General features: G+C 64.4%; 3 protein-coding genes across 5 annotated transcripts; 2 read left to right on the forward strand and 1 right to left on the reverse strand.

The window, feature by feature from the left end:
* The first annotated feature begins 7109 nt into the window (after nucleotides 1-7109).
* Nucleotides 7110-10454, forward strand: PTGDS (prostaglandin D2 synthase). 2 transcript variants are annotated; one of them, XM_065878906.1, is made up of 7 exons: nucleotides 7110-7265; nucleotides 8133-8272; nucleotides 8382-8458; nucleotides 8981-9097; nucleotides 9235-9336; nucleotides 9920-9954; nucleotides 10317-10454. In XM_065878906.1, exons 1-6 carry the CDS (start codon nucleotides 7152-7154, stop codon nucleotides 9943-9945), a joined length of 576 nt encoding a protein of 191 aa, XP_065734978.1. In that variant the 5' UTR covers nucleotides 7110-7151; the 3' UTR covers nucleotides 9946-9954; nucleotides 10317-10454. The 2 variants fall into 2 exon arrangements, with proteins under 2 accessions (XP_065734978.1, XP_065734979.1); XM_065878907.1 differs by having other exon boundaries at nucleotides 7145-7265; nucleotides 9920-9945; nucleotides 10307-10454.
* A 9891-nt stretch (nucleotides 10455-20345) lies between these two features.
* PAXX (PAXX non-homologous end joining factor) lies at nucleotides 20346-21924 on the forward strand. 2 transcript variants are annotated; one of them, XM_065879577.1, is made up of 7 exons: nucleotides 20397-20528; nucleotides 20600-20660; nucleotides 20902-20951; nucleotides 21046-21236; nucleotides 21313-21384; nucleotides 21539-21623; nucleotides 21723-21924. In XM_065879577.1, exons 1-7 carry the CDS (start codon nucleotides 20404-20406, stop codon nucleotides 21760-21762), a joined length of 624 nt encoding a protein of 207 aa, XP_065735649.1. In that variant the 5' UTR covers nucleotides 20397-20403; the 3' UTR covers nucleotides 21763-21924. The 2 variants fall into 2 exon arrangements, with proteins under 2 accessions (XP_065735650.1, XP_065735649.1); XM_065879578.1 differs by lacking the exon at nucleotides 20902-20951 and having other exon boundaries at nucleotides 20346-20528; nucleotides 21086-21236.
* On the reverse strand, nucleotides 21894-24401 carry CLIC3 (chloride intracellular channel 3). The gene is given in 9 exon segments (XM_065879989.1): nucleotides 21894-22076; nucleotides 22515-22738; nucleotides 22817-22978; nucleotides 23036-23142; nucleotides 23263-23364; nucleotides 23366-23414; nucleotides 23467-23522; nucleotides 23524-23573; nucleotides 24366-24401. Coding segments are annotated over 9 exon segments (969 nt in total).
* Nucleotides 24402-27026: the final 2625 nt, after the last annotated feature.

Consider the following 27026-nt stretch of genomic DNA (forward strand, 5'->3'; position numbering starts at 1 on the left):
CTTCAAGCTCAAGGACGACCGTCGCTTTGCCACCACCTCTCTCTCCTCAGGGTGCGGCTGGACACCCAGAGCCCCTGCCTGGAGGCGGGCAGGCCAACAGCTCGAGGGAGGGCGGCCAGCACCGGCCGCGCACCTGCTCTCTCTCCCCTCAATGGGGAGAGGAGCCAGGTGGGTGCAGCCAGAGCTCGGCTGGAAGGAGGAAGGTACCCAGGTCCAGGCTGGTGGCAGAGAGACGGGCCCGGGACACCTGACTTCTGCATCCGCCAGGCTTCCCGCCAGGCTCCCCTGAGGGATGGGCCGCCACGGGAGACGTGTGGCAACAGGACTGTTCCGGAAGGACCCAAGCCTCTCCGACCCGGTTCACCCACCTGCCCCGCCCCCCGTCCCCAAAGCCCCTCCAACCGGGGGCCTCCTCCCTCCTCCCTCCGCCCAAGCACTCCCCACGGGGCCCCAGCCCGCGCACACGGGGTCCACAGCCCTGTCCCCAGGGGCGGCCAGACCCGGACCCCTCGGAGGCCTGGAAGGGGGCTCTCCCACCCAGGAAGGGCCCAGAGCTGCTCCTTAGGTCACAGGGCGGCCGGGGGGGCCTGGGGGCACCCAGAGGGAGGCCATGCTCAGCAACCCCCCACCAGCAGGAGGAGACACGCAGGATGGAGATAGCTGTCAGCACTTCTCCCTGGCGCTCCACGTGGAGGTCAAGGGCCACGAGGACAGAGGGGCGCAGTCTGGAGGGAGGCTCCTCCCAGGACTCACCCCTTTCTCGGTCACAGGGCCGAGGAAGGAGCTGAATTCTGAGCTGAGGGAGAAACTTGTCGCGTTTGTCCAGACGCTGGGCATCTCCCGTGACCACACTGCATTTTGCCCCAAAGCAGCGCTGGGAGGTCTGTGGTAGCTGGGGCGGGGCACCGGGGGCCGACACTGGGGAAGGGGCCCGGGAGCCTGAGGGGCTGAGGTGCAGGGGCCGGGCGGCAGTGTCCACTGAGGAGGGGCTGTGTGCCCAGCTGGGGTGGGCACCAGACCTCAGACATGCCTGTCCTGGCCCAGTCCACCTGGTAAGGAGGTCATCAGGACCCAGGTAGCAAGGCTGGGGGCTGGGGCTCGGGAAGAGGGTCCCAGGCAGGACCCGTCGAGCAGCAGAAGCTCCCAAGGGCAGTGGCCAAGCAGAGGCACAGCGAGGGCGGCCCTGGACGAGGGCACGGAGGAGGGGACTGAGGGGGGACAGCTTGTCAAATGGGGAGGCCAGGGCAGGGGAGGGTCACCCTGAGGGCAGAGAGGACGCACAGGGGCCCGTCTGTGTGACCAAGGGAAGGAGGGGACAGGCCCGTGGGACTTGTGCTGGGGGGCTGGGGAGGGGGCAGTCCTGAGATGAAAGGTTAACGCTGCAAGGACACAATTAGGTTCAGGGCCTCAGAAGAGACCCAGCAGGTGAGAGAGGCCCCGACCCGGCCTTCCTTAACTGCTTCAGGAGCACGGAGCGGAGGCCGCAGGCCGCCACCAGGACCCCGGACCCAGGCACCTCTTTTGCCTCTGCCCAGACCTCCAGGTGCCCCTGCTCCGACCACCTTCCCCCCTCCACACGGCCCCCCCACCCCGGGCCACCCCCTCCCCACCTAAGTCCCCCTGCCCTGGGCCACCCTGTCCCCTCGCTTCAGGGGCGTTTCCCAGCGTCCCTGGTGTTTCCTGTCTCTGGCCCTTTACACGTGATAACCGCACACACGCAGAGCTCACGTATGAGCGTACACCACTTACACACCCACACACGCACACGTGCGCACAGGGAGGACGCCCTCGGGTGCACGCACGCTCACAGGCACGTGCACGCCCTCTGTGCCCGGCGGCCCATTCTGCAGTGAGCTTGGGGCCCGCGGGCGTTGCCTGAGGAGCCTGGGCTGGGGGCAGGGGCTGTGCAAACAGGCCCTGCCCCTCCGACCAGCGCCCCGGCCTCACAGAGCGAGTGTCTCCCGAGGCCTGAGGGGGCTGTGAGGAAGGCTGGGGCACTGGGGGCCTCCTGGGGCCCAGGCAGTGCCTACAGAGGTGAGGCAGCCAGAGGCCCTGCCCCTTTCCCTCCCTGCGCCCCAGGCCTCCCGCTCTCCAGCGCCCGCCCCGTTTCTGCCTGGCCTCCCCGCTCTCAGATGGCCCAGGCCGGGCCCTCGTGAAATGCTGGACCCACCCCCTCTGGAGCCCAGCCTGGCCCTTGGCTGACCCCATCCTCACAGCCGGTCAAGGCCTTGCCTGTGCCTCGTCTCCCGAGGCCACATCTGTCCCCCTCACCCCTCCCGCACCAGGAATAAACATTTGGTGCCCGGATGGGCCGGCAGGACTGCACAACGACAGTGGCGTCCTGGGGCTGAGGGGCGGCACCCAGAGCCCCCGGTCGCAGCCCCAGGCCGGGCAGCCTGAGTGTCCTCTCTGACGTTTGTCCCCACTTAACTCCCCGGCAACCGCCCCCAAGGGCTGGGCACGCTCCTGACCAAGGTGAGCCCTGCCCAGTACCACCCCTGCTAGGTGCCCCCCTGCTGCAGGCCTTGATCAGAGCCGTGGCTCCCACCCACCAGGGGTCACCTTGGGCCCTGAGTGAAAGGCAGGAGTGCCCACTGCAGGAGGATCCTCAGGCCCAGGCCCAAGGGGTGGCCTTGCTTCCCCTGGCGGGACCGGGAGATCCTGCAGTGCCTTGGGCCAGCCTGGCATGGCCAGGCCACAGGGGCGAGAAAACTTCCAGAATCAGGAGACTCCACTGAGGCCCTGGGTGAGGAAGCCCCCACAAGAAACAGTCCTGGCTTCGGGGTCCTTTCGGGGGGAGGGGCGGCCCAGCCTGGCCGCAGTGACTCAGGAGGGCCCATCCGTGGATGCTCCCAGGACCTGGTGCCCGCAGGCCCCTCCTACCCAGAGACCGTGCACCCAGCCTTCCACAGGTGAGGGGACATGCTTTAGCTCCAACCACCCCCCACCGGGCTGGATGCTTCTGGAAGCCACCTGCTCTGGTCACCCAATCCGGAGTGTCACACCCGTGGGAGGCTGGGGGCTGCGGGCCATGGTGGGGGGCAGGCCGCTCTCCCCACAGCCCTGCCAGGCCCCTCTCTAAGGCAGAATGCTGCAGCCCCTCTACCTCTCCAGAGGCAGCCAGCCGGCCCTGGGCTCCTGCTGGCCAGGAGGAGCCTCGGGGTGGCCGTGACCATCCTTGGGCCCCTTGGGGTCTGGCAGCCGTGCTTCATCCCACCCCCCGGCCCTCCCCCAGCTTTGGCTCCTGGGGCAGCCCAACCTCCTGGGCTGGGAAAGAAGACGCCAGGTGGAGACACGGTCATCACCAGGTGTCGACAGTGGCCAACCCAAAGCAGAGAGGGGATGAAGAGACAGAGGCCGGGCCAGCACAGGGGGAAGAGTGGGCCCCCTGTGGTCTGGGTAGAAACTCAGAGAGGGCCTCATTTGGGGACACTCCGAGTCTGGGGTGCCTCCTTAAACTTCAGAGCAGCTATCCTCTGGGGATCCCAGGCGGAGGTGTGGAGAGCTGCTTGCACCCGGAGGAGCCCTAAGCTGGCTGTCCCGTCGGTACCCAGCCCTGGTGGTCTCACGCTGCAGACCCAGTGCCCCACCAGGCAGCACGGCCACTCTCCGCTTTGGCCATCTCTCCACCGGGCTGCCTCGGGTCTTTCCCAGGGCAGCCCTGGAGGCTGGACCAGTCCAGGAGCTGGGAAAGTGGGCAGGGAAAGGGGATGAGGCCTTCGGTGATTTTCTGGAGTATTCTGTCTAGAAGCTTCTAGGTGACCCCGGGCGCTGCCCCTCTTCTACTTAAAATCTACTGGCTAGGGATCCCCCCATGGGAGGAGCATGCTGGATGGGGTGATCTCCGGGGCTGTGAGCCACCTCTGGAGGGCGGGGGACAGGCCTGAAGGGTGAGGTGGGGTCCAGTGGGGCCTCCCCTGCCCACCAGCTCAGTGCTCCCTCAGAGCCCCTTCCCGCAGGCTGGGGGCACTGACGGCCAAGCAGCAAGTAGGTGGGGTCCGTGAGGTCCCTGTGAATCCCCAATCCAAGACCAGCAGACACTCCATTAGCCACCGGTCAGTGAGAGGCCACCAGGTGTTGGGAGAGCCTCAGCTCTGAAGGGCCAGCCATCTCTGGGGGATACTGACTGGGGACTGGGACCCGTCACTGCCCCCCAAGGAGATCAAGCCTAGGCCTGGGCCCGGGCTTGCCTCTGACCTGCTGGGCCAGAAGCAGGGGGCTGGCAGCAGTGACCTCTCAAGGTCCAGGCCAACTCCCGGCACCCTTGTAGCCCAGCAGCTTCCCTCCCGGGCAGATGCCCATCCCCCCTCACGCCTGGGTCTTGGGCTCCAGGGAAACTGCAGCCTCAGCTCCACTGATCGCTGAGCAGCCACGTCTGCGGCTCACGTGGCCCCCAGGCCCACGAAAGGCCTGAGCCCAGCCACATCCAGAGCTGCCAGCTTCTGCGATGGGCCAGAGACGGAGAGGAACCTAAGGCGGGGACCCCAGGTCAGCCTCCCGGGGGTCTCTCCTGGTGCCAGGGCTGGGAGTGGGCTCCTGAGAGGCCAGGGTCTGGCTCCCGGGCTCAGGGCAGGCACCCTGCCCTCTCAGACACCCCACCTGCCTGTCCCCCTGAGACCCAGGGAGCAGCCCCTGGTCTGCCAGGACCGGGCAACTTGGCGCTCAGTGGGTGCCAGGAGGAGCCTCACCACCCCCATGTCCAGCACGTACCCACCACCTGGAGGGTGGAGATGGCCCAGCCGGCGCTGCTGACCACACGCAGGGCTAAGCTCAGAGCAGAACGGAGGGGTGCAGAGGGCACAGAGGGGGTCCTGGTGCCTGTGGGATCCCCCTCTCGCTCCCGTGCCCAGCCTCCGTCCTGCACAGCCCCAGGGGAAGGGAAGAAGGGCAGAAATCTTGCAGGAGTTGCTGGCAATGGCCCAACCCTACCTGGACCTGGCAAAAGGGACTCATCGGCCCTTGGGGGGCCGATGCCAGGTGTCCCCATCAACAGGGCTCTCAGGGGGACCCCTCCTCCACCTGCCGGGCCCCGCAGCTGCCCAGGAACCCACTTCCTGGGCCCTGAAATAGTGCCCTGGGTCCTCTGAGGTTGGGCCAGGCCCAAGCCCCCACTCAACCCCAGTTTGCTCAGGGTCCCCTGGAGCCCGAGTTCCAGGAGGACTGGGTAAGGGGCTGGAGGGGCACCTGAGGGAGAGCCTGGGGTGGGGGAGGAGTCCAGGGCCCCAGCCTCAGCCCAGCCCTGCCCACGGAAGGCCCCAGCACTGCAACGGGGTTCCCAGGGTAGCCCAGGGGCAGTGCAAGGTCTGGGCACCCGTCCCCACTCCTGCCTGCTCTGACGGACTGTCCCCACACGGCCTAGAGCATGAACAGTGCCTGAGGGGCGGGAGTTGATGGGAGGCCAGGCCAGAGGGGTGGGGGTCTCAGGCCTGCCTCTGCCCCCTCCCCTGCACCGTTGCCCTCCTTACCTCCACCCCCATCCCCCATCACACTCCCCCTCGGCAGGTGCCTCCTATCTCTCTCTGCCCCCGCCCCCCCCCCCCCCCCCCGCTTCATGTTGGCCTCTGCCTCGTACATCAAAGGCTCCCACAGCCCCAGCACCGGTGAGAAAGTAGGAGACTCTCTGCATGGCACTGCCCACCCAGCGGCTCCCCCAGGCAGCCCCGCTGAGAGAGCTCCCTGGTGCCCCCCTCAGGAAACCCGAGTCTGCGCTCCCAGACCCCTGGGCCACTGGGGAGGGGCGACAAAGGGCGGTACATGCCGGCCTCACAGCCCCAGGGAGGGGTCCAGCCAGGGCCTAGCTGCAGGCACCCTGACCTCACCAGGACCCCCGTGGGCCTGATGCCCACCCTCCTGCCCCCACTATGTGAGTGGCAGGGCCCATGCTGGTCCCATTCAGGCAGTTGACCTGACCCACACCTCCCCCTCGATCATTTCCGGCCACCTTGGGGCCATTCCAAAGCCCGAGGCCAGGGCTGCCAAGAATTCAGCTCCCGGGCGGAAGGTGCCAGGCACTGGGACGGGAGCCCGCACCCTGCTGGGAGCCGGGCCTGTGTCTTGGGGTGATCAGCCCCTGTCCCCTCACCGGCCACAGCTGCGTCCCCTCTGTGTCTGCACCACACACGGCACCTCCTTCCCCAGCTTCATCCCTCCCAGCCCGTACCCCAGATACTCGCACCCACCCCACTCACTGTTGCTCAGAGCCGTTGACCCCACTCAGTCCTGTGCTGAGGCCCTGGCTGGCCTGGGGTGGCCTTGGACAGAACCAGGGGGACAGGTGACACTTGCCAGATTTGAACAGGGCCCAGGACCCCATCAACCCAGAGAGGCCTCTGAAGGGAGGCGGCCCTCTCATCCACTGCCACTGGGGGAGGTACCAGCCTCAGCACCCCGGGTAACAGGACAGGCTGAGCTCCACAGGGTGGGCGGGACTGGTGCAGGTGGGGATGCGTGGTGTGGGGGATGGGCCTACGCCCAAGGCCAGAGGGGCCCCGGGCTGAAAGAGGTGCCCAGGGGGCCCCAGCCAGAACCCCGACAGCTGGCCGTCGGGGGAAGCTGTGCCCAGCACATCTGGTCCTCGGCCTCTGTGGGGGCAGATTTGGCTTCTTTACCGTGGCCCAAGTTTCCCATCACCCCGGGGCCTGCTGGGCCTTTCAGGATCAAACTCATACAGTGTAAACGGGGCCTCGCTTCCCCTCCCAGCATCGCCAGGCTCGGAGACGGAACAGCGGTAGGGCTTGGGCTGGGGGCGGGGTGTTCCCAGTCCCCGGTGGGAAGTGACCAGAGGCCCCAGAGGCAGGGCAGCACCGAGGCTCTTGCCCCCTGCCCCCATCCAGGCTGCCGCGGCGGGTCTTTCTGGGACTGAAAAAAGGACCAGCCACGAAGGGGCCTCCGGCTGCCCGCCCCCGCTCACCCTGCTGTGGCAGCGCCCAGGCCTGTCCTAGCCAGTGCCTCTTACATAAGCAGCCCTGTGGGGGGCTCAGCTGCCGCTGGGCTCAGCTGCCCTGTCCTGCCCCCAACATCACGAGCCTCCAGTGGGCTGTCCCTGTGCCCTGGGTGGAGGCCAAGCCAGGCCCATAAATAGGGGTCTCCCCGGTGGCCTCCGCGCCTCCTGCCTGCCTCTCTGCCTGCGCTGCCTGCTCGGCTCTGGGAGAATGGCCGCTCTGAACATGCTGTGGACAGGGCTGGCCCTGCTGGGGATCCTGGGGGTCCTGCAGATTCCAACCCAGGCCCAGGCCGCCCTGCAGCCCAACTTCCAAGAGGACAAGGTGAGGGGCTCCTCGCCGGGTCCCCAAGGCGGGACAGGGCTGTGTAGGGAGCAGGGTGCTCCCTGGGGCCCAATTTTCTCCCTGGGAAGGGGGTGCTGAAGGGAAGGAGGGCTGGACCGGCAGGAGGAGGCTGACCATGAGAGGCCTTCCCGGGCAATTCGCCAACCAAGGTCTGGGTACATTACCCCCAACTGGCAGGGAAGAACCTGTGTCCACGAGTGCCCACACGGCACATGCAGACACGCGGATCACCTGCGTGCCCGTCATCCCTGACCCAACACGGTTAGCCCAACGAGCTCACGATGCCCAGGGAAAACAGGCACACCTTCCACACCTGGGTCCCAGGACACACCTCCGTGGGCGAGCGTGAAGATGGGGATGCTGCCCAGGGCGGCCCCAGGGGATGGCCACAGCAACCGAGTGCGCGCGCGTTCGCGACCCTCCCCCCACTGCGTGCGCGCGCGCGCACACACACACACACACACACACACACACACACACACAGCTGGCGGCGCGCTCCCCCTCGGGAGCTGTGGGAACAGTCGGAGTGGGTCTCGCAGCCCCGCGCCCTGCTCCGACCCCTCCAGGGACGGCCTCGGCGCCCTCTGGCGCCAGCTCCACGGCCAGGCAAGGCCGGACCCAGTGGAGGGGGCGGGGCCGGGCTGGAGAGGAGGGGAGGGGGAGGGGAGGAAGGGGAGGGGGAAGGGCGGGGGAGGGTGGGGGAAGGGCGGGGGAGGGTGGGGGAAGGGCGGGGGAGGGTTGGGGAGGGGACGGGAGGGGACGGGAGGGGAGGGGGAGGAGCGGGGCGGCCACCATGGCGCGTCCGGGAGGGTCCCGGCTGACCAGGGTGGGGGACGTTCGCCGCAGTTCCTGGGGCTCTGGTTCACCTCGGGCCTCGCCTCCAACTCGAGCTGGTTCCTGGAGAAGAAGAAGGCGCTGTCCATGTGCAAGTCGGTGGTGGCCCCCGCGGCGGACGGTGGCCTCAATCTCACGTCTACCTTCCTCAGGTGGGCGGCGGGGCGGGCTTCTGGGGCCGAGAGCTCCCTGCCCATGGTCGCGGTCTAGGGACAGCCCCCACCCCTGCCTGACCCCTGACCCAGGGTGACCTGCCCACAGGAAAGACCAGTGTGAGACCCGGACTCTGCTGCTGCGTCCTGCAGGCCCCCCAGGCTGCTACAGCTATACCAGTCCCCGTGAGTGGGGCCCCTCGCCAGACCCCAGGGTCAACTCAGGAGTGACACCTGCTGGTCGGGGACTCTGGGTGACACCCTGCCCTGCAGTACATGGAGGGGGGCGGTGATGGCTGCTCTGCCCCGGGATGGAATCTCCCCAGCTGTCTGCTGCCCCGTCCTGCTGCCCCCAAGGCTTCCCCCACACCTTCCGCAGCTCTCCGCCCCAGGACCTCGGGCCTCCTCACTCCCTGCCCGGGAACGACCTCCCCACTGCGAATCTCTCCTCCTCCCGAGAGGAGTTTGGCTGCAGAGTTTGTGGCTGTCCCATGAACTCCCGATTTTCTGAGCCTGTGTGTTTGCTGGGCCCCCAGGACTTCTGGTTTGGGGCCGCTGCGCTGTGCTGGCAGGAAGCAGGGGTCTGGGGAGGGGCAGGGAAGGCAGCTGGACAGAGGGTGGAGCATCAGGGCCCCTCCCACGCCGGCCCACAGAGGGCGCCCTCCCCAGGGGTCCCCGACCCACCGCGGTTGTCTCCTGGGCCCCCAGACTGGAGCGGCAACCACGAGGTGTCGGTGGTGGAGACGGACTACGAGGCCTATGCCCTGCTCTACACCGAGAGCTTCCGAGGCCCCGGCCAGGACTTCTGCATGGCCACGCTCTACAGTACGTGTCCCACGCCAGCTCCCACCGCCCGGCCTGAGGCCCGGCCCACGGGGCAGCTCGGGGACTCCCCAAGCCTGGGGGTGGGGACCGAGCGAGGTCTCCCGGATGGAAGCCAGCGGCTTCTCCTTCTGCCCCAGGCCGCACCCAGGCCCCCAAAGCTGAGATCAAGGAGAAATTCACCACCTTCGCCAAGGCCCAGGGCTTCACAGAGGACAGCATTGTCTTCCTGCCACAGACTGGTGAGGGGCCGCTAATCTGACGGGAGGGATTAAGGTCAGATTACAGGCAGACACACAGTCTCCTGATTCGGGGGTGGCTGAGGCCTGGGGTTCATCCGGCTGACCGCCCACTGACCGGTACACGGCCTCCAGAGTGTGGGCGGTCTGTCCTCCACACCGTGACCTTGGCCTGAAACACCCCCTCCCCGGGTTCACCACGCGCCCACTGTGTGCCAGGCCCCGGGTCGGCCCCCAGGATACATAGGTCCCCAGCCCGGTGGGGGGCAAGCCCTAGAAACAAAACCCGCGGGGTGGGTGTGCCCATGGGGACACAGGGACAAGCGCCCTGGGGCTCAGCACGGGCTCCCCAAAGTCTCAGCGCCCACGGCCTCCCTGGGGCAGGCAGCCTGCTCTGGGCCCAGGGAGGGACGGGACCTCCTCCTTGTTTGGAGGAGCAGGGCCAGGGAGCCGGGTGGTGTGATGCAGTCAGCAGTTTGAGGGTCAACCAAGACGCTCTCCAGGGCCGTGGGGGTTAGCGACAGGTGGGGCGGGGGAGGTGGCCCGGCCTGGGGCGCTGACCGCCGTCCCGGGCTTTTCTTGGCAGACAAGTGCATGGAGGAGGACACGTAGGTGAGTGGGGTGCTGGGGGCTGCCTTCACCCAGCAGTGCCCACCCATGCGCTCCTTCACTCGGTCACTCGGTGCGCGCTCCCCACAGCCCCACCCACCATGCAAGGCTGGCCCAGGCCCATGGGGCTGCTCCGAGGAGGAGGGGGCTCCACCGGGGTTCCGCGAGGTCGCTGGGGTAGGAGGGGCTGGCGGCTGGAACAGGAACCGGAGGGGAGGGGAGGGCAGGGCGGGGAGGCCCCCATCAGGGGGTGGGGCCCTGGGACGGCCATTCCCCCGTGGCCTGCAGCCAGCAGGGGCCTGGGGCCCAGGGCCCGGACTGCCGTGCTGCCCGCCACACCGACAGGTCCTGCTCTCTTGGCCAGGTGACCCCAGCCCTCAGGACCTGGCCATGCTGCCCTGCTCGGCCTTTTCCTTCAACACCCCCAAGACCCCAGCCCCGGCTCCTGCGCCACCGGCCCTGCCCCCTCGGGCTTTATCCCAGCTCTGAGAATAAACTCCGGAAGCAAGTCAGCAGCCTGGCCTCTGTCTGTCTGTCCTGCAGTCGTTGCCCCCCTGGGCCTGGCTTTGGCAGGCCCCCGGGACCTGACCGCCGCCCTCTTAGGTCTCCCTACCCCTTCTGTAAAATCTTGGAGGCTGGCTCTGCATGACACCCACAAGGGGTGAGCAAGGGCCCGCTAGCCTGGCGCCTGGTGGAGTGGAAGACACGGCTGGGTCAGAAGCCAGGACAGCTTAGGGGAAGCGCCGACGCGTCCCCGACCCACTCCACTCGGGGCCCTGATCTCACCACAGCCCCTCAAGGCCCAGCGGCGGTTGAGCCGGTTCTGGTCAGGTGCCCACAGCCTGCCCCCTGCCCCCCGTCCAGGAGAGGCCCAAGGCCCAGGGCAGTTTCTGAAGGCGTGGGATTAGTGCGCTCAGGCTGGGCAGAGATACGGGTTTGCAGGGACCAAGAGGAAGGTGGCCGGAGTGTCTGTGCCCCCCTGGACTGGGACAGACTGACTGAGTGGGCTGGAGACAGGCCACCCTCCCATCTCCCATGGCTACCTGAGAGTCTCCAGTCCCCTGGCCTCTGGCCTGGGCCTCAAGGGCACGGCCCTGCCCGTTCGCCAGGCCTCTGGCACCAAAGCTGAGCCAGAGACCCGAAGCACGGTCTCCCCTCCCCGCAGTCCCTCACCTTCTGCTAGCCCCGGATTCCTGGCCGGCGTGGCCATTCTCAGGCCCCTGTCCTGGGCCCTCCTGGCGCACGATGTGCAGTGCCCACTGCAGCCTGCCCATCAGACCCCACCCAGGCAGACCTCAGCCAGGCCCTGCCCACGCAGCAAGGGTCGTGAGGCTCAGAGGTGAGGGTGAACTTCTGGGATGCTTCCTGGAGAAGGGGGCCTGTGGCTGTGGCCCAGCCAAGGGCTGGGGGCCACGTCCCAGAGGGCCTGCCGGGCCTTCGCCTCCCCTGGCTTCGGGCCATACGGCCCCTCCCCAGGAGGAAACACCTGGGCTGGCCGGGGGTGGCTGGAGGCCACTGGGCCGAGGTGCTCCAGGGTGCACCGCGATCGTGAGCCCATCCCAGTGGGCTCTGTCCCAGCATGCCAGCGCCCCAGGGTGTCTTGAGGGCCTAAAGGCGCGGTGGGAGGGGCCCCCTCAACTCTCCTGCCCCGACCCTGAGCCCGTGCAGTCGACGAGAGACACCCTCCACCACGCTGCAGGCGCTGCTCGTTGGCCGGACCCTCGCGCTGCCCGCGGCACCCCCACCCGGGCCAACTCTGACACCAGCCAGGTGTGTCCAGACTTCCCTAGGCCAGACCTGCTCCTCACAGACAGCCTCTTTCTGGCTGCGTTCTACCCAGAGAGGCCGGAGGGCTGGGGTGGCCCAGCCCAGCCCTGCCCATACCCTCTCTGACCCAAGCTTAGCTCATGTCTGGGGACAGGGGACAGAACTCGCGTCCGTCTGCGCGTCCAGCTTGGGGCGGGTGTGCGGCGGAGGACAGCAGGCCCCTCAGCCCCGCCTCTGGGTTGTGCTCACTGCCACTCCCCAGGCCTCAGACCGGATGAGTGGCAGCTGCCCCCGCCCCCCGATTCCAGGTCAGGGAGGCTGTGGCACAGGGGCTGCCCCCCAGCTCTCCCTGTCCCCTCCCTGCAGTTCCAGGGCATGTGGTGCACGGCTGGGGCGGTGTCAGATGACCAGGGCTTCCCGGACTCCAAGGACAGCATGAAGATGCCTGTGGTCTTGGTGACCCCCTTGGCCAACGGCGACCTGGGCCTCAAGTTTGGGTACCCCGCATACGGGATCCCAGGAGCCCCACCTCGGACTGGCCGTAGGCCCGGCCGGCGTGAGGTCAGACGTGAGCCAGCAGGAGCCAGCGGTGTCCCTGACCCGTCAGGGAGCCAGAGCCAGGCCCGACCCTGACCCTGCGCCAGGCTGCGGGGGCCGTTAAAGCAGCAGCTGCAGCTCGCCTGCTCCCCGAGGGGCCCGCCTGAGGCCTGGGCGTGGAGGAGCAGCGTCCTTGCGCGTGTGCGTGTGTGCGCGTGGGTGTGTGCTGTGTGCGTGCACGCGCGTGTGCGGGTGTGTGCGTGTGTCTGGAGGGGAAACCGGAAGGCCCCACAGACCCCGCAACCCCAGGCTGTGTCCCCCTGCCCCCCAGGGTGTCTCCTGACCTGTAAGTGAATTATAAAGTACCCGTGTGATTAAGCACCGATGTGAGGCGGGGACAGGTGGGCCCTGGAACAGGCTGAGCACCATCACCCACGCGCGGCCGTCGGCAGCACCTAAGTGGCAGCCGTTTGTGTCGTGGTCGGGCAGCGTCCTCAGGGGCTGGGGGCTGGCCCGGACGCTCCCCGCTCAGGGGGCCCAGCGGGGCTGCAGCGGCCTGGCAGGGGCTGCTGCGCAGGCTGCTGGGGTCCTCCTTCCCAGGCCCGACGGCGGGTGCCAGAAGACGGACGCGACCCTCACCAAGGATGCCGTGGACGGGCGGCTCAGCAGCGCGGGTGAGGCGGGCAGTGCCGGGAGGGAGACAGAGGGTGGGCAGCGGCAGGGCTGGCTCGGCCAGGGCCGTGCGGAGGGGACGGGGCGTCCTGAGCCGGCGCCCGGCTCAGCGGGCTCTCGCTTCCCCAGCCATGGCCCCGACCAACATCCGGGTGGCTTTCACTGACTACAAGCACTTCACCGTCGTATTTCAAGACGCAGGAGGGGGACGTTAGGAACGTCTGGCTGCAGCCCTACAGCGGGTGATGGGTGGTGGGTGACCCAGCTAGAGGGGCGGCACTCCTGACGCGTCCCTCAGCCCATCACGGCCTTCTCCGGGGGCCACATGCAAGGTTTGGTCTGTAGTGCCCACGTGCCCTTCGCAGCAAGCTCTGACTCGGTGGCAGGTGGAACCACCATCTCCCAGTGTCTCCTTGGGGTCCCTCCCCAGCCCCTGCTCCCCACTTCCCCCTCCACCTCCCAGCCCTGCCCCTCTGCTCACCGGCCCTCCCCGCTCTCAGCCCGGGCCCCAGAGCCATTTCCGGAAGATGTCCAGAAGATGCAGCAGCTGGCACCCCAAGTGGGCTTGAACCCCAGCCAGGGCGCCCTGCTGCCCAAGTCAGGTGAGCGCTGTCCCCATGCCGCCTCAGGGCTGCAGGAGCTGAAAGACCCTAGACCCTGATGGTGGGGGGCGGGGGCGGGGGCGGGGGAAGCCAGGGCCCAAGCCTCACTCCACTAGCCCCAGACCCAGAACAGGAGGACCAGGGGAGGGTGGGCGGTGCCCCTCAGGAGGGGGTCACAGGCCAGGAGGCCTCCAGCCCGGGGAGGGGGCACTGGGTGTTTCCTCGGGCCCCAGTGTACTGGCGCCTCGCCTAGGTGAGTGCATGGGGCTGGCCCGGACCCAGTGCCCTGCTGACCCAGGGAGGCCCCTCCTGGCCGGAGGGCTGCACTCTGGGGGTCCTCCGTCCTGGGGCAGCGGCGGGGAGGGACAGAGTGGGGCCCCGGGGCGGGCCCAGGGAGGGCAGGAGGAGGTGAGAGGATGCCGCCCCTCCCCACAGCTGCTGCCCGGTTGGTTTGCAGTAAGGGACCCAGCCCAGGGGTTGGAGCAGAGGGCCGTGATGCTGGGGCTCAGGGTACCCAGCCTTTCTCAAAGAGCAGTGGCCTCCCTCCACCCCCAGGCCCCAGCACCATAAACTGTCTCGAACAGCCAGCGCTGTGCTTTTCTTGGGTGGGGGCAGGAATAGGGGGATGGGGCAGAGGAACTGTGTGGACCGGGGCAGGGGCACTCTGGGTCCCCCTGAGGCCTGGGACCCGCCCGGAGAGGGACAGTGTGGGGCTCAGGCTCCATCCCTGCAGGGAGGCCCCTCCATGGCCGGTTCTGGGGACCCAGAGAGACTGGGGTGGGGCCCCTCGCCACCCAGGCAGGTGTTAGGCCTGGGAGGGGCCGAGGCTTGGCCCCACGGGTGGGAGGATCCTCCAACGGTCGGACAGGGCATCACAGGCCAGGGGTGCTGCCCTCGCTCCGTGGCGCAGACCTGCGTGCAGTTGCCTGACAGAGCCGTGCCCGGCCCACACCCAGCGCGTGCCTGGGCTCCACAGGCCCTGGGTCCTCCCAAACCGCAGCCCGAGCGGGTCTGCGCCACTTCCCACCCCAGGCAGCCTTCCAGCACCCCTTCTCCCTTGACCCCCGCCCTCAAGGCAGAGCTCTGTCCTGCAGTTGTGTTTATGAGGGAAACAGCGCGGTCCTTCAAGGACTGGTCCTGAAGAATTTGAGGGTAAAATGGCACAGTATCTGTCACGTAACTAGTTCAGAAAAAAATCGTACCAGATGTAACTATGTCAAAATGTTGATCGTGGTTCCATCTGGGTGACGGTTTGTTATACTATCATTTCTGCTCTTCAGTCGGTTAGACAGTTTTCCTTAGAAACACAGCCCTGTCCTACCAGACGGCGAGGTCACTGGGATAAAGAGCCCCGCATCCCAGGGACCGCAGACAGCCCCTCCACACCTGCACCCAACACCTGGAGGCCCTGCCGCTGCGCCTGCCGCCCGGCCGACCTGCCGGCCTCTGGCCCTCTGCAGACACTACAAGGGCAGGGTCTCCCCCCTCCCCCCAGCCTGACACCAGTCCCACTATGTGGGAGCAGGTGGGAAGGCCCAGAGATCCAGCACCTCCCACCCGAGATGCCACCTGCCAACCAGCAGAGGCACCCGCAGAGAGAGACTGGTGATGAACTTGCAGTCAACTTGCTTTTTTTTCTGCCCTTTGCAGCGCCGTGTGGCTTGTGGGATCGCTCTTCCCCAACCAGGGATCAAAGCCGGGGCCCCCGGCAGAGCAAGTGTCTAGTCCTAAGCACTGGACCGCCAGGGAATTCCAGTTGATCAACTGGTCTATCGGTTGTCATTCAGCTTCCACGTGGAACAAGAGAGGGCGTGGTGGAAATTGCCGAGGAGCAGGGATTTAAGGCGGGGCGGGGTGGGGGGAAGAGTCTCCTGCAGGCTCTCGGTCCCTTCCTTCCCCACGAACTCATCCCTCCCATGTCCCCTGGGAAGGATCTGGAGTGAGGAGATGCAGTTTTCCCTTCACGGCGCATTGGGGGGCAGCCCCCCAGGGCCCCTCTGGACCCAGGAAGGGTCATGCCCCTGGCAGCTGCGGATCAGCCCAGTCCTGCATGCCCTGCTCCGGCCACACGGGGGCAGACTTCAGCCAGTTCTCCACCCGGAAGCCCAGGGCTGCGTGTGTAAGATCTGTCGGCTGGCACCCTTCTCTGCTCACAAGTACTCCAGTGGGTCCCATCTCGCTGAGAGTAAAGGCCAAAGTCCTTAGGTGGCCAACAAAGGCCCCCCGATCGGCCTTCTTCTGACCCCACCACTATGACTGCCAAGAGCCGGGTCGCTGGAAAAAAGATTGTCCCAAACCTCGGTGCTTCGGGTGCCTTCAGCCCTTGGACCAGCCTTTCCAACGCCCTCCTGACCTCCAGAGACGGGGTCCGAGGAACCACGGGGGCTCTTCCCAAACCTCCCTCTTTTTTTTTTTTTTTCTTAAACTGTGTCTTTTCTTTCTTTCCAACCCTCCCTCTCAATCAGCTGAGGTTGGTTACTGATTATTTACATTGACGAGAGAAAAAGACAAGTTTTGTTTGAGCTAAACTGAGGACTGCGGAGCAGGAGACCCAGATTCAAGAAGCACTTGACTTGTGTTCCCCAGGCTACACAATGGGGGAGGCCTATACAAGCAAAAACTGCAAAGTTACATAAATTGTCAAGAATTAAAATTGGAGCTGGCAATAAGGAAGGTGCTTATAAAGCAAGAACTGGTTGGGCTCCAAAATGCATCGTTACCAGGAGAGATCTTGAGATTATAAGGCTGCTGGTGGCAGCAACTAGCAGATACTATTTTGAGAACAGTTTGCTCATGACCTTGAGTCTGATACAGTTCAGAAAATTCAAGTTCCCAGTGATGGAGGAACTGTCCGAAACCACAACCTCGATGGCCACCCGGCTCCAATTCCGGATGCCTGAACCACAGTTTAATATCTTGTCAGAACAACAAACATCAAACGTGACAAGGGTACATTTCTTCAAGTTTTCAAAACAGATTAGCAGGTACGCAGCAAGTCAGCGAGACCTTGGCGTCTGGGGAGGGAATCTCATCTTCGAAGGAATACTGGCATTGGTGTTGCTGGAGAGGGGGCAGCACGCAGCATTTATGCCTGTATTCAAAGTGGACATTCTAGGGCTTCCCTGGTGGCGCAGTGGTTGAGAGTCCGCCTGCTGATGCAGGGGACACAGGTTTGTGCCCCGGTCCGGGAAGATCCCACATGCTGCGGAGCGGCTGGGCCCTGTGCCTGCCGAGTGGCCCCTGAGCCTGCTCGTCCAGAGTCTGTGCTCCGCAGCCGGAGAGGCCACAACAGTTAGAGGCCCGCGTACCGCAAAAAAAAAAAAAAAAAAAGTGGACATTCTAAACAATCAGGTAATGCATTTTTCTCCTCCTCCTCCTTATTTTTTAATGGTTAAAGCAGATACACGGTTTACGTTTGACGGGCCAAAAGACAGACTGTTCTAATTAGCATAAAGTTCAAGCCAAAGTATGTCTAATCCAGAATAACTTCCCCATACCTTAATCTGTGAAAATTTCTTTCATCAGCTGTGTCTTCCCGAAGTGCTTGTTTAATTCTTTCTGTGTTGACTGTTCCCTTGCTGTTTTCGCTGTTCTAAGACACAAACTTTAGATGGGAAATTCCTGAGAGATCTCCCTCCTACCCCTCCTTGTTACGTGAATGTGACCTCAGTAGGCTTCCCATATGTGCACTCTCCCTTCCACATGGGACAGGGCACCCGGGAAAGGTCCTCCCTGGCATCAAGGGACGAAAGCTGCTGAATCTGTAAAAAACCTGACCGTTGATCGAGCAATGCTCTTAGAGAAAGCATGTAAAGATGAATAAACAGAGACCTTATTTAAAATACTCAGGAGGCCACAAGGGGGAGACCTCACCCCCTACCGCGCAGCCTCAATTGCAGACCAACAGGAAGGTTACTAGTTACTACCCAGCGGGAGGAAGGAAGATTTTTCTTCCCACCCAGCAACAGCCCAGGCAGTGAGAGACCAGCACAGTTCAGCCAATGAAAAGCCACCACACTTCCAACTCCCAGTTTCCTCCAATGGACTCTTCTGTTTAGAACACCCCACCCCATTCCCCCTTCTCCTCTATAAAAGAGTTTCCCGTCTTTTGTTCTTCAGATTTGCCTGTGGTTCCCCTAGATCGTTTGCACTGAACTGTGATTCTCTGCTGTTCCCAAATAAACCCAGCGCGCTGGCAAAATAACTGGCTGTTTTAGCGTTTTAGGTCAACACATACAAGATAACACAAGTCCAGGGATTAAGGACCTGATACCTTTAGAGGTCATTATCCAGCCTACCACATTCTACCTAGAGACAACTTCCTAGAGCCTGAGCACTGTGCCTGGACTAATGTTTAAGGCTGTCCCGGGGGCTGGTGACTCCACACTCACATCTCTGGGCCTGATCCTCTAGACTAGGGTCTTGTGTACACAGCAGCTTTCATTCATCTCCATCAGACATACAGCCATATCAAGAACTCATAAGACAAAGGAGAGGCGCCCATGTTCTCTCCAATCCTGCCTTAGCCCAATCATCTTGGAAAGGGCACTTTTTTTTCTTTTTTTGGCTGCGTCAGGTCTTAGTCGCAGCACGTGGATCTTTCTTTGCAGCGCATGGGCTTCTCTCTAGCTGTGGTGTGCGGGTTTTCTCTCTCTAGCTGTGGCGCATGGGCTTAGCTGACCCTCAGCATGTGGGATCTTAGTTCCCCAACCAGGGATCGAACCCGCGTGCCCTGCATTGGAAGGCGGATTCTTTACCACTGGAACACTGGGGAAGTCCTGGGAAGGGCATTTCTACTCTTCCTAAATGATCCCTCCCCTCCTCCCCTGCACCTCTCTCCAACTCCACTCTGAGCCCCTGGCCCAGCCTTCATCAGCTCTGTCCTGAGGAACTCAGCAGCCCTCTACCAGTCTCCCTGCCCCCCTCACCTCCACTCCCACAGCCCTTCATCCCCTCACCTCATGGCATTCAACATGGGCTTTATACACATAAATCAGAAGTGCCACTCCCCACCCCACCCCCGCTTAAACCCTCCAAAGGCTCCCCACTCTGCATTCACTCGCTTACATATTTATTGAATATCTCTATGTGCCAGCCACTGTTTAGACACTGAGGATACAGTGGCAAATAAAACAGACAGAATGTTCTGCCCTTGTGGACCTCATGGGGAAAATTGGCAATAAACGGGATAAATAGCTGTATTAGTCACCTACTGCTGAAGACCAGATTACCCCAAAACTCAGTGGCTTTAAACAACAGCGTGTATTGTCTCCCAGTTTCTGAGGGTCAAGAATCCGGTCCTGGGTGCTCTGGACCCTCTGGCGCAAAATCTCTCGTGAGGCTGCAGTCGAGCCACTGGCTGGGGCCGTGTCCATCGGAAGGCTCAGCTGGGAAGGGGTCTGTGTCTCAGCTCCCTCACTGGTTGTTGGCCAGGCCTTGGTCCTTTGCCACAGGACTCCTCGTGTCATGGTGAGCAATTCCAGAGAAAGAAGGAAGTGACAGCCCATCACTTCTGCCACATTCTATTGGCTAGAAGCCAGTTACTCGATCCAGCCCACACTCAGGGGAGGGCTACACAGAGGTGCAAACGCAGGAGGCACGTGGTTGGGGGCCATCTTGGAGGCTGCTGTCACAACACGTTAATCAGAATGTACTCTATGTAGTGACGAGCTGGAAAACAAATAGATGAAAGAGGAGAGAGGACATGAGATGTTGGGCCGGGTGCTGAAACTGGATATAAAACAATAGGGAAGGCCTCACCGAGAAGGTGACTTTTGAGTAAAGACCTGAAGGGAGTGAGTAACCCTGGGGAAAGGGGGTGCCGGGCAGAGACAACAGCGAATGCAGAGGTCCTGAGGCAGGAGCCTCATGGGAAGGGGCTTGTCGCGTGAGGGTTGTCGAATAGGAGGAAGTAGGCGACGAGGCAGGCCCGGCTGCAGCCATACTTGAAGTGCATTAGCACAGCCTACAAACCCACCTGCCGCCCTCGTACGCCTCGCTGCGGGCACCCTGGCCTCTAGCAAAGCCCTGAGCACAGCTGCTCTGTGTCCACTATGGGGCTTCCGCAGAGGCTGCCCCCTCTGCCTGGTACCCTCTTTCCTGGCACGCTCCACCTCTCTCTTCTTCCAGGTCACACGCACTTGGCACGACCTGAGGATTGCATGTTTCGTTTGTTTATTTGTCCATCCCATGAGCTCTCACAAGCTCCAGGAGATCAGAGACCTTGTCTCTTGATCAAGGTGTGCCCAAGGCCCGGGACAACACGAGGCAAAGAACAGGTGCTGGGTAAACATTGTGGAACGCATGAACGAGTGGCGGAAGCCTGTTGCACCGGTTACCGTACTTTATTCACTTTCGTATTTTGACTTGTTTCAGTTGACAATAGGAAGCAGGGGGCGAGGGGGAGGCCGCAGCGGTCAGCGAGGGGGTCAAAGCAGTCTGAGGCCAGAGCAGTGGCCGGCGCGGCCTGCGCCCAGTCAGGGTTTGCGCCAAGGGGGGGAACCCCGGACTCAGCGGGGACAGAGCAGGGGGTAAGGCTCAAAGAGACCCCCAAGTGTGCGCGGGGTCCCGAGTCCCGGACCGCGCTGCACAGCCCTTGTCCAGTAAAACAGCGCCCAGGACACGCCAGCCCAGCCCGGGAGCCCCGCCCTGCGCACGAAGCTCCGCCCCCACCGGTGCAAGCACCGTCCCGTGACTAAGCCCCGCCCAGCTAGCCCCGCCCCGCGCAGGCCCCTTGGGCACCGCTCGGCACTGCCCCCCCCGACCCCCAGCCCGCCCACCGGCACCGGCCCCGTCACCGCTCCGGAAGCCTTCCGCCCGCGCAGGCGCCCTAGGTCCCGAGGCGGCCCTGGATCCGCCCGGTCCCTCCGCCTGCCGAGGTGCCATGGTTCCGCCGCCACTGTCGCCGCCGCTCTGCACGCTGCCGCCCGGCCCCGGACCCCCGCGCTTCGTGTGTTACTGCGAGGCGGAGGGCAGTGGGACGTGGGAACGCGGCGGCTTCAACCTCTAGTGAGTAGCGGGGTCCGCAGGGCTGCGGGCAGCTCTGCGGGCGGTCCTGCCTGACAGCCCCTCCCCTGCAGTGTGACGGACGCCGCGGAGCTTTGGAGCACCTGCTTCACGCCGGACAGCCTGGCGGCCCTCGTGGGTAACAGGGCTCCTGGGCGGCCGGCAGCCTCCAGCACCCCACGCCCGCAGCGCGGACCACGTGTGGGATCGAAGGGGGCGGCCTGGGATTCCCCGGAAGGGTCAAGACACCCTTCCCACGGCTCTGTAGCTGTAGTCCTAAGATTGGTCCCGGGCGGCTCTGGGTCGGGCAGGTTTGGGGTGTCCCCAGTAGTCCTAGGGTGTCAGGCACCTGGTGACCAGTCCCTGTGCCCTGTAGAAAGCCCGTTTTGGCCTGAGTGCGGCTGAAGACATCACCCCCCGCTTCAGGTGAGCCCCTGAGCGGGGGCAGGGGGGGCAGGTGGGATGGGGAGCGAGTGGCGAGTGGGTCTGGTCACAGCACTCAGCCCGCCTCCTTTCCCAGGGCAGCCTGCCGGCAGCAAGCTGTGACTCTCACTCTGCAGGAGGACAGAGCATCCCTGACCCTTTCAGGGGGGCCCTCTGCGCTGGAATTTGAGCTCTCCAAGGTGCCGGGCCCAGAGGCAGCCTCCAGGTTGCAGGCACTGACACTGGGCCTGGCAGAGCGCGTGTGCAGCTTGGAGCGGCAGCTGGCAGGTAGGGTGGGGGGTAGGCATCTCACGCTCTCACTGGGGTCCCCCTGCTGGGGCCTCCATTCCTGCTTTCTCTCCAGCTGCTGCAGAGGAGACGGCCACCAGCCCCAGGAAGAGCTCCCGGCAGGTGGGCCCTCCGCTCTTCTTACCAGGTGAGGCCTGTCACCTGTGACTTGGGTTGGGTGACTCAGTTTCCCCAGAACAAGCCTCAGGCTCCAGAGAGGATCTGTCTGTGTGGAGAAGGGGTTGTGGCCCTGGCATCCTGCTAGATTCGGGAGCCCCCCTCCCTCATCCTCTTTTCCCCAGACCTGGATCCTCAGAGAGGTGGCCCTGGACCTGGGGTCAAGAGGCGGTGTCCGGGAGAGTCTCTCATCAACCCTGGCTTCAAGAGGTGCCCACCCACTCCCCCTCCCTCTTGTGCCCAGGGTCCATCCCTGGACCCTGCCCGCCCATCCACACCCCCATGGTGTCATTCCCTCTTCTTTCCCAGCAAGAAACCAGCTGGTGGTGTAGACTTCGACGACCCCTGAAGATGCAGCAAAAAGCGTGACCGTCGGGAGGCTGCTTGCCAGGGGAGGGGCAGCCCCTGGGACCCTCCCGCTGGCACCTGCCCATCCCGCTGCCGGGCAGGAACAGGCCTGCTCCTCCAGCCCCTTCCCCATCAAATAAACATCTTCACCTGGCGGAGGTCACAGAGGTCAGGGCCAGGCTCTGGTTCCTGGGGGCTGGCTCCAGGAGAGGGTTCGGGGATTGCCAGGCCTGCGGTCTGGGCGTGGGGCCGCATCAGGCTCTGCGCTCCACGGTGGAGCTGCCCGGCTCTCCCCACCTGCCCAGCTGTCCCTGCCTGGCCAGCCCAGGAGCCAAGAAGGTTGTGTGAGGTGGGGCTGGGGCTCTGAGAGGCTAGAACTCTGCTCTTGTCCCCCCGGGCACACGCCTCCCTGATGCAAACCCCACGTGATGACCAGGGAGATGGGGGTGGCCTGCCTGCCACCTGGGGCAGAGCTGAGGAATGTGGGCCCGCCCTCCAGCCTGGAGACCCGAGTTGCCCAGACGGGGCTCTGTTCCCCACCCTCCCCAGCCATCCTGCCGCCCCACCCTGGCCTGACTGGTTTGGGAGTACAATCCAGTCCCGCCATCCCAGAGGAGTGGGGGTATGGACCGCGCGCCGCCCACTGGGGTTCTCTGCCGGTCCTTCCTGGCTGTCATCTGGAGCTGAATGTCCCACGGTGGGAGTTTGGGGGTGGCAGAAATTGCGGGGCTTCTGGTCCTCGTATGTCCGTACCTGCTCACTGAGGCAGAGATGCCTTTCTGGGGCTGCAGAGGAGCGGGCGGGTGGTGGGGAAGGCGGGCGCGCTAGCGGGGGCCGCACGGCGGGCCGGTAGGCCGCCAGGATCTCGGCGTTGTGTGGGCACGTGTAGTTGAACTCCTCCTGCAGGGCGTTGTCCGGGTAGCGGCGGACGCCACGCAGCTCAGAGGGGATGGGCGCCTGGCGGAAGTGCACGCACACTGTCTGCGGGCGAGGGGCGCGGTCGGGGTCTCCTCGAGGGTCCGCCCCGCCCCGCCTTGCCCCGCCCGGCCCGGCGCTCCCGTTCACGATGTGCAGCTTGGGCAGCTGCCCGCAATCGGCCAGCGTGAGCTGGTCGCCGTCCACAAGGCGGTGGCGTGACTCGCGCAGCTGCGGCTCCAGGGGTGCGCGCAGGTAGCTGTCCAGCTTGGCGAGGGCGCACAGCAGATGCTGGTACAGGGCTGGGGGCGGGGAGCGCCACTCCCCCCAGCCTCGCCGTGTCTCCGGACCCTCCTCACCATTGTCCAGCGCGGGCACCGGGTTCTTGATGAAGGCGGAGAATTTGTGAAAGACGTCACTGCCCGCCGCGGTGGACTCCCTGTATCTGGGCGCTAGGCTGGGGAATCTGAGGGTGGAGGGGTTTTGGGTCAGACCCTTGCTGCCCCCTGCGGGGCCCCGGGCTCTGTCCTGGGAGTGTCCTGCCTGAGGGCCCCATCTTGCCCCTCCGTCCGCACCGGGCCCTCACTCTGGGGGGCCCAGCGTCTCCTCCAGAAACTCCTCAATCTGCAGCGTGTCCGTTTTGGCGTCGCCGTCATACAGCAGGACGGGCAGCTGCGAACCCGGGGCAGTCTTTCAGCACATCTGGGGACCTGTGGGCACAAGGCAGGGTGCAAGCGGCTGGCCCAAGGAGGGCCAGAGCCAGCAAGGGGTTCCCGGGGCAGGGGCTCACCTGCGGGGTCCACGGTGGCGAGTGTGAAGGACACGCCCTTGAGAAGCAGGATCGTGGGGCCTCTGACAAGAGGGGCGGTGACCCACGCTCTCGCCGTCCTCGCTCGCCTTGATGGGAGGCGTAGAGGGGCGTCGGAGCAGGGAGCACACCCAGGAGCCCCGCGGCCTCCCACTGCCAAGAGGTTGGAGCAAGGCTAGGGCTCCAACTCAGTTGGGCATGGCCTGGACAAGCGGCCGCGAGGGCCCTTCACTCGGTCCCTGGGAGGCGGGGAGGGCTGCAGCGCTGCTGAGAGCCTGGAGGCTGGGCCAGGGCACCGGGGTGAGGGGTGCAGAGGCGGGAGCCTGGCTCTGGAGCTTGGTCCCTCGGCCCTTATCTTCAGAGCCTGGGCTGAGGCCAGGCCCCTGGGCACCAGGGCCTGCAGGCTGGTTGCAAGGGTGGGGTGGGACAAGTGAGCCTTCCGGAGTGATTCACCTTGCTGCACCGGGTACCTCGCTGCCCCGGGCTTCAAGGGTGGGAGGAGGCCAGGCCCTGGCAGCCCCTCACTGGGGTCGGCAGATCTAGGCACGGAGGGCTGCCTAGCACAGCCCCTCTTCTGCTGCATTGACCCCAGCCTCCACCGGGCCTCGGCCACTGCTCCCTGCCTGCTACGTGCCCGCCCCCCAGGGGCTTTTCCTTCAGGAGGGCTGGGCTGTGCCCGGGAGTCAAGGCTGGGAGTCAGGGTGAGGCCACCCCAAGCCCTTTGGGAATGGTTCACCGGCGCTACCCCCCTCGCCGCCCCCACCTACGCAGCCTCCAAAGGACAGCCGGAGCCTAGCGCAGGGCAAGGGGTGCGGACCCTGCCGCAGAGACCCACCCTTCAGCCCTCCCCACACCTCCCTGCAGCCCGGCCAGCCCGGCACCTTGACAAACAGCCGGAGCTTGGCGGTCTCAGCCATGGTGGGGAGCTTCGAGGGGCGGCAGGGCCTGGGCGAGGACCTGCGGAGCTCCCTTTAAGGTTCCCCGAGCACCCCGCCCTCCCCGGCCCGGGAGCCCAGCCTGTGGAGTCACCTAGGTGGCGCACAGGCAGCCAGGGCTCAGTGCCCGCGTGAGGGTGTGACCGTGGAGAACTGAGTGCTCGGAGCTGGACCGGGGGCGCCACGGCTTGGGGGGCGGAGTGGTGGAGGAGGCCAGTGCACTGGCAATCGGGGTGCCGACCTGGGAGGGGGCAGCTCTGGAGCAGGGCCACCCCCACCGTGAGCCCAACAGCCCTCCCTGCAGTGGACACCCCCGCCGCCTGTGCGGGTTCCCAGCCCAGAGAGCCGAGGAGCGGGAGGGAGATGAACAGCCCGGCCACAGCCTGTTTCCGCATCTGCCGACCGGGGCACTACAGGAGTGATAAATCCTTGGGAGGGACGCCCCCCTCCCACCTACTGATCTCCGTTAGATACAGCCCGCCCCCCCAACCCAGGGCAGGGCCCACATTCCAAACGTGCCCAAGGGGGACAGGCCGGGCTCAGGTGTCTTTACCCGGCCGACCCCACACCCCTGCCCCTCCGTTGTGGGCTCAGGGCGGGTTTCTCCCTGCTCTTAACCTTTAAAAGAAAGAACGCTTGGGGTTAGAAGCCACAATCTTCTGAGCCATGGGGACCTCCCCCCACCCCACCCCCGCTCCACCTCCCCACCCTGGACTGGAAGGAGGCCAGAGGAGGCTGGGGGAGTTGGCAGCCTCACAGGTGTGCGCCTGCCGGCCCGCCCCGATAAGGGCCACTCACCGGACTCCCCACACTGGGGCACAGCGCCTGCGGGGAGGGGGGCTTAGGGAGGAGCCCTCGTGGGGCAGCGCCACCTGGTGGCAGCCAGTGGGATATGCACGGCGCCTTCCACTCCAAGCCCAGGGCCTCGTTCCCCCGTCCAGGCCCCCAGCCCGACAGACCAGACCCTCTCCGGAAGCAACGGTGGTCGGCGCTCCTGGCAGAGGGCCCCTGAGCCTGGGGCTGACCTCGACATACTGTGGAGTTGGGGCCTGGGCCTCCGGACCACCTGCCACCACCATGGGGCTGCTCCTCAACCACTGGGGGGTCACCCGGCTCCCTTCCTGCTTCCCTGCCACCCTGGAGAAGGGCCGAGGCCCCTCCACACCTGCGCCTGTTCGCCAGACGCCCTGTGTGTAAAGGCAGCCTTACACGTCCGTTAGAAAAATGGTGGCATGGACAAATGAACACGCGGTGCAGAAAAAAAGGAAATAAAACCCCAACAGAACACATGACAGTGTGTTCCGTTGTACACGTATTCCAAGAACAAATCAGAACAACATACATACGGTTTGTGGTTACAACGGACAGAAATGTGGCAACTATATTCTTGGCAAGTGTGTGGGGAAACACACTCTGGGGGCGTCCCTGGTAAACAGCACCTGCCATCGAGTCGTCCCCATAAGTACACGAGGCACAAACGGGTGTGCGGTCCCCCAGGGTGTGGCAGAGTCCTGGCGCGTCCACAGGAGCGGACGGAGGAGGTGGGTCTCACTAGCCTGAGATTTACTAGTGTTAACGGGCTGAACTGCGTCCCCTCCAAATTCATATGAAGTCCTCCTCCCCAAGCCCCCACCCCTCAGAATGTGACCATATTTGGAGAGGGGGGTCTTTACAGAAATAATCAAGTTAAGATGAGGTCATTACGATGGGCCCTAACCCAACATGGCTGTGTCTTTATAAAAAGGGGAGGGACTTCCCTGGTGGTCCAGTGGTTAAGAATCTGCCTTCCAAAGGAGGAGACGTGGGTTCGATCCCTGGTCGGGGAACTAAGATCCCACATGCTATGGGACAACCAAGCCTGCGCGCCACAACTACTAAGCATGCAGGCCACAACAAGAGAGAAGCCCACGCACCGCAACAAAGATCCCAAATACCGCAACTAAGACTCGACACAGCCAAAAATAAATGTTTTTAAAATATATACATACATATGAAAAAGGGGGAGATGTGGACACACACACACAGAGGGAGAGAGCCCTGTGTGAAGGTGGAGGCAGAGATGGGGGTGACGCTTCCAAAGCCAAAGGCCCCAAAGAAAATCACCAGCACCTGGGAGGGCAGCGAGCAGACCGTCCCTCACAGCCTCGGGAGGCTCCAACCTGCCGACACCTCGATCTTGGGCTTCTGGCCCCCAGACGGTGAGAGTAAATGTCCGGTGTTGAAGGCGCCGCGGTTATGGTACTTTGTTATGGCAGCCCTAGCAAACCAGGCCAAGTGGGAGAGAGAAACCCAGCAAACTGAAAAACTACCCACTAGTGTATGTCACTCTGAGCCTATGCTTGTGTGTATCCTGCAGGCTGACCTCTGACGAGTACAAACACAGACATTCAATTTGTGTTTTCTATCCACTTGCATTGTATGAAATTTCTACCATGTTTCAAAGTTTTTAAAGAAGTGAGAACAAACCTATGGTCACCAACATTAACCAGACCACAACCTACCCCAGCCACTTGCATTGTCCCTAAGTAACCCTCCCCGCCGCCCCTGCCATATCCACAGAGCAGCCCCCCGAGGGCCCTTGGGGGCTGCCCGCCCTCCTCCTTTCAC

Source organism: Phocoena phocoena, chromosome 6, assembly GCF_963924675.1.
Source record: "Phocoena phocoena chromosome 6, mPhoPho1.1, whole genome shotgun sequence".
NCBI lineage: Eukaryota > Metazoa > Chordata > Mammalia > Artiodactyla > Phocoenidae > Phocoena > Phocoena phocoena.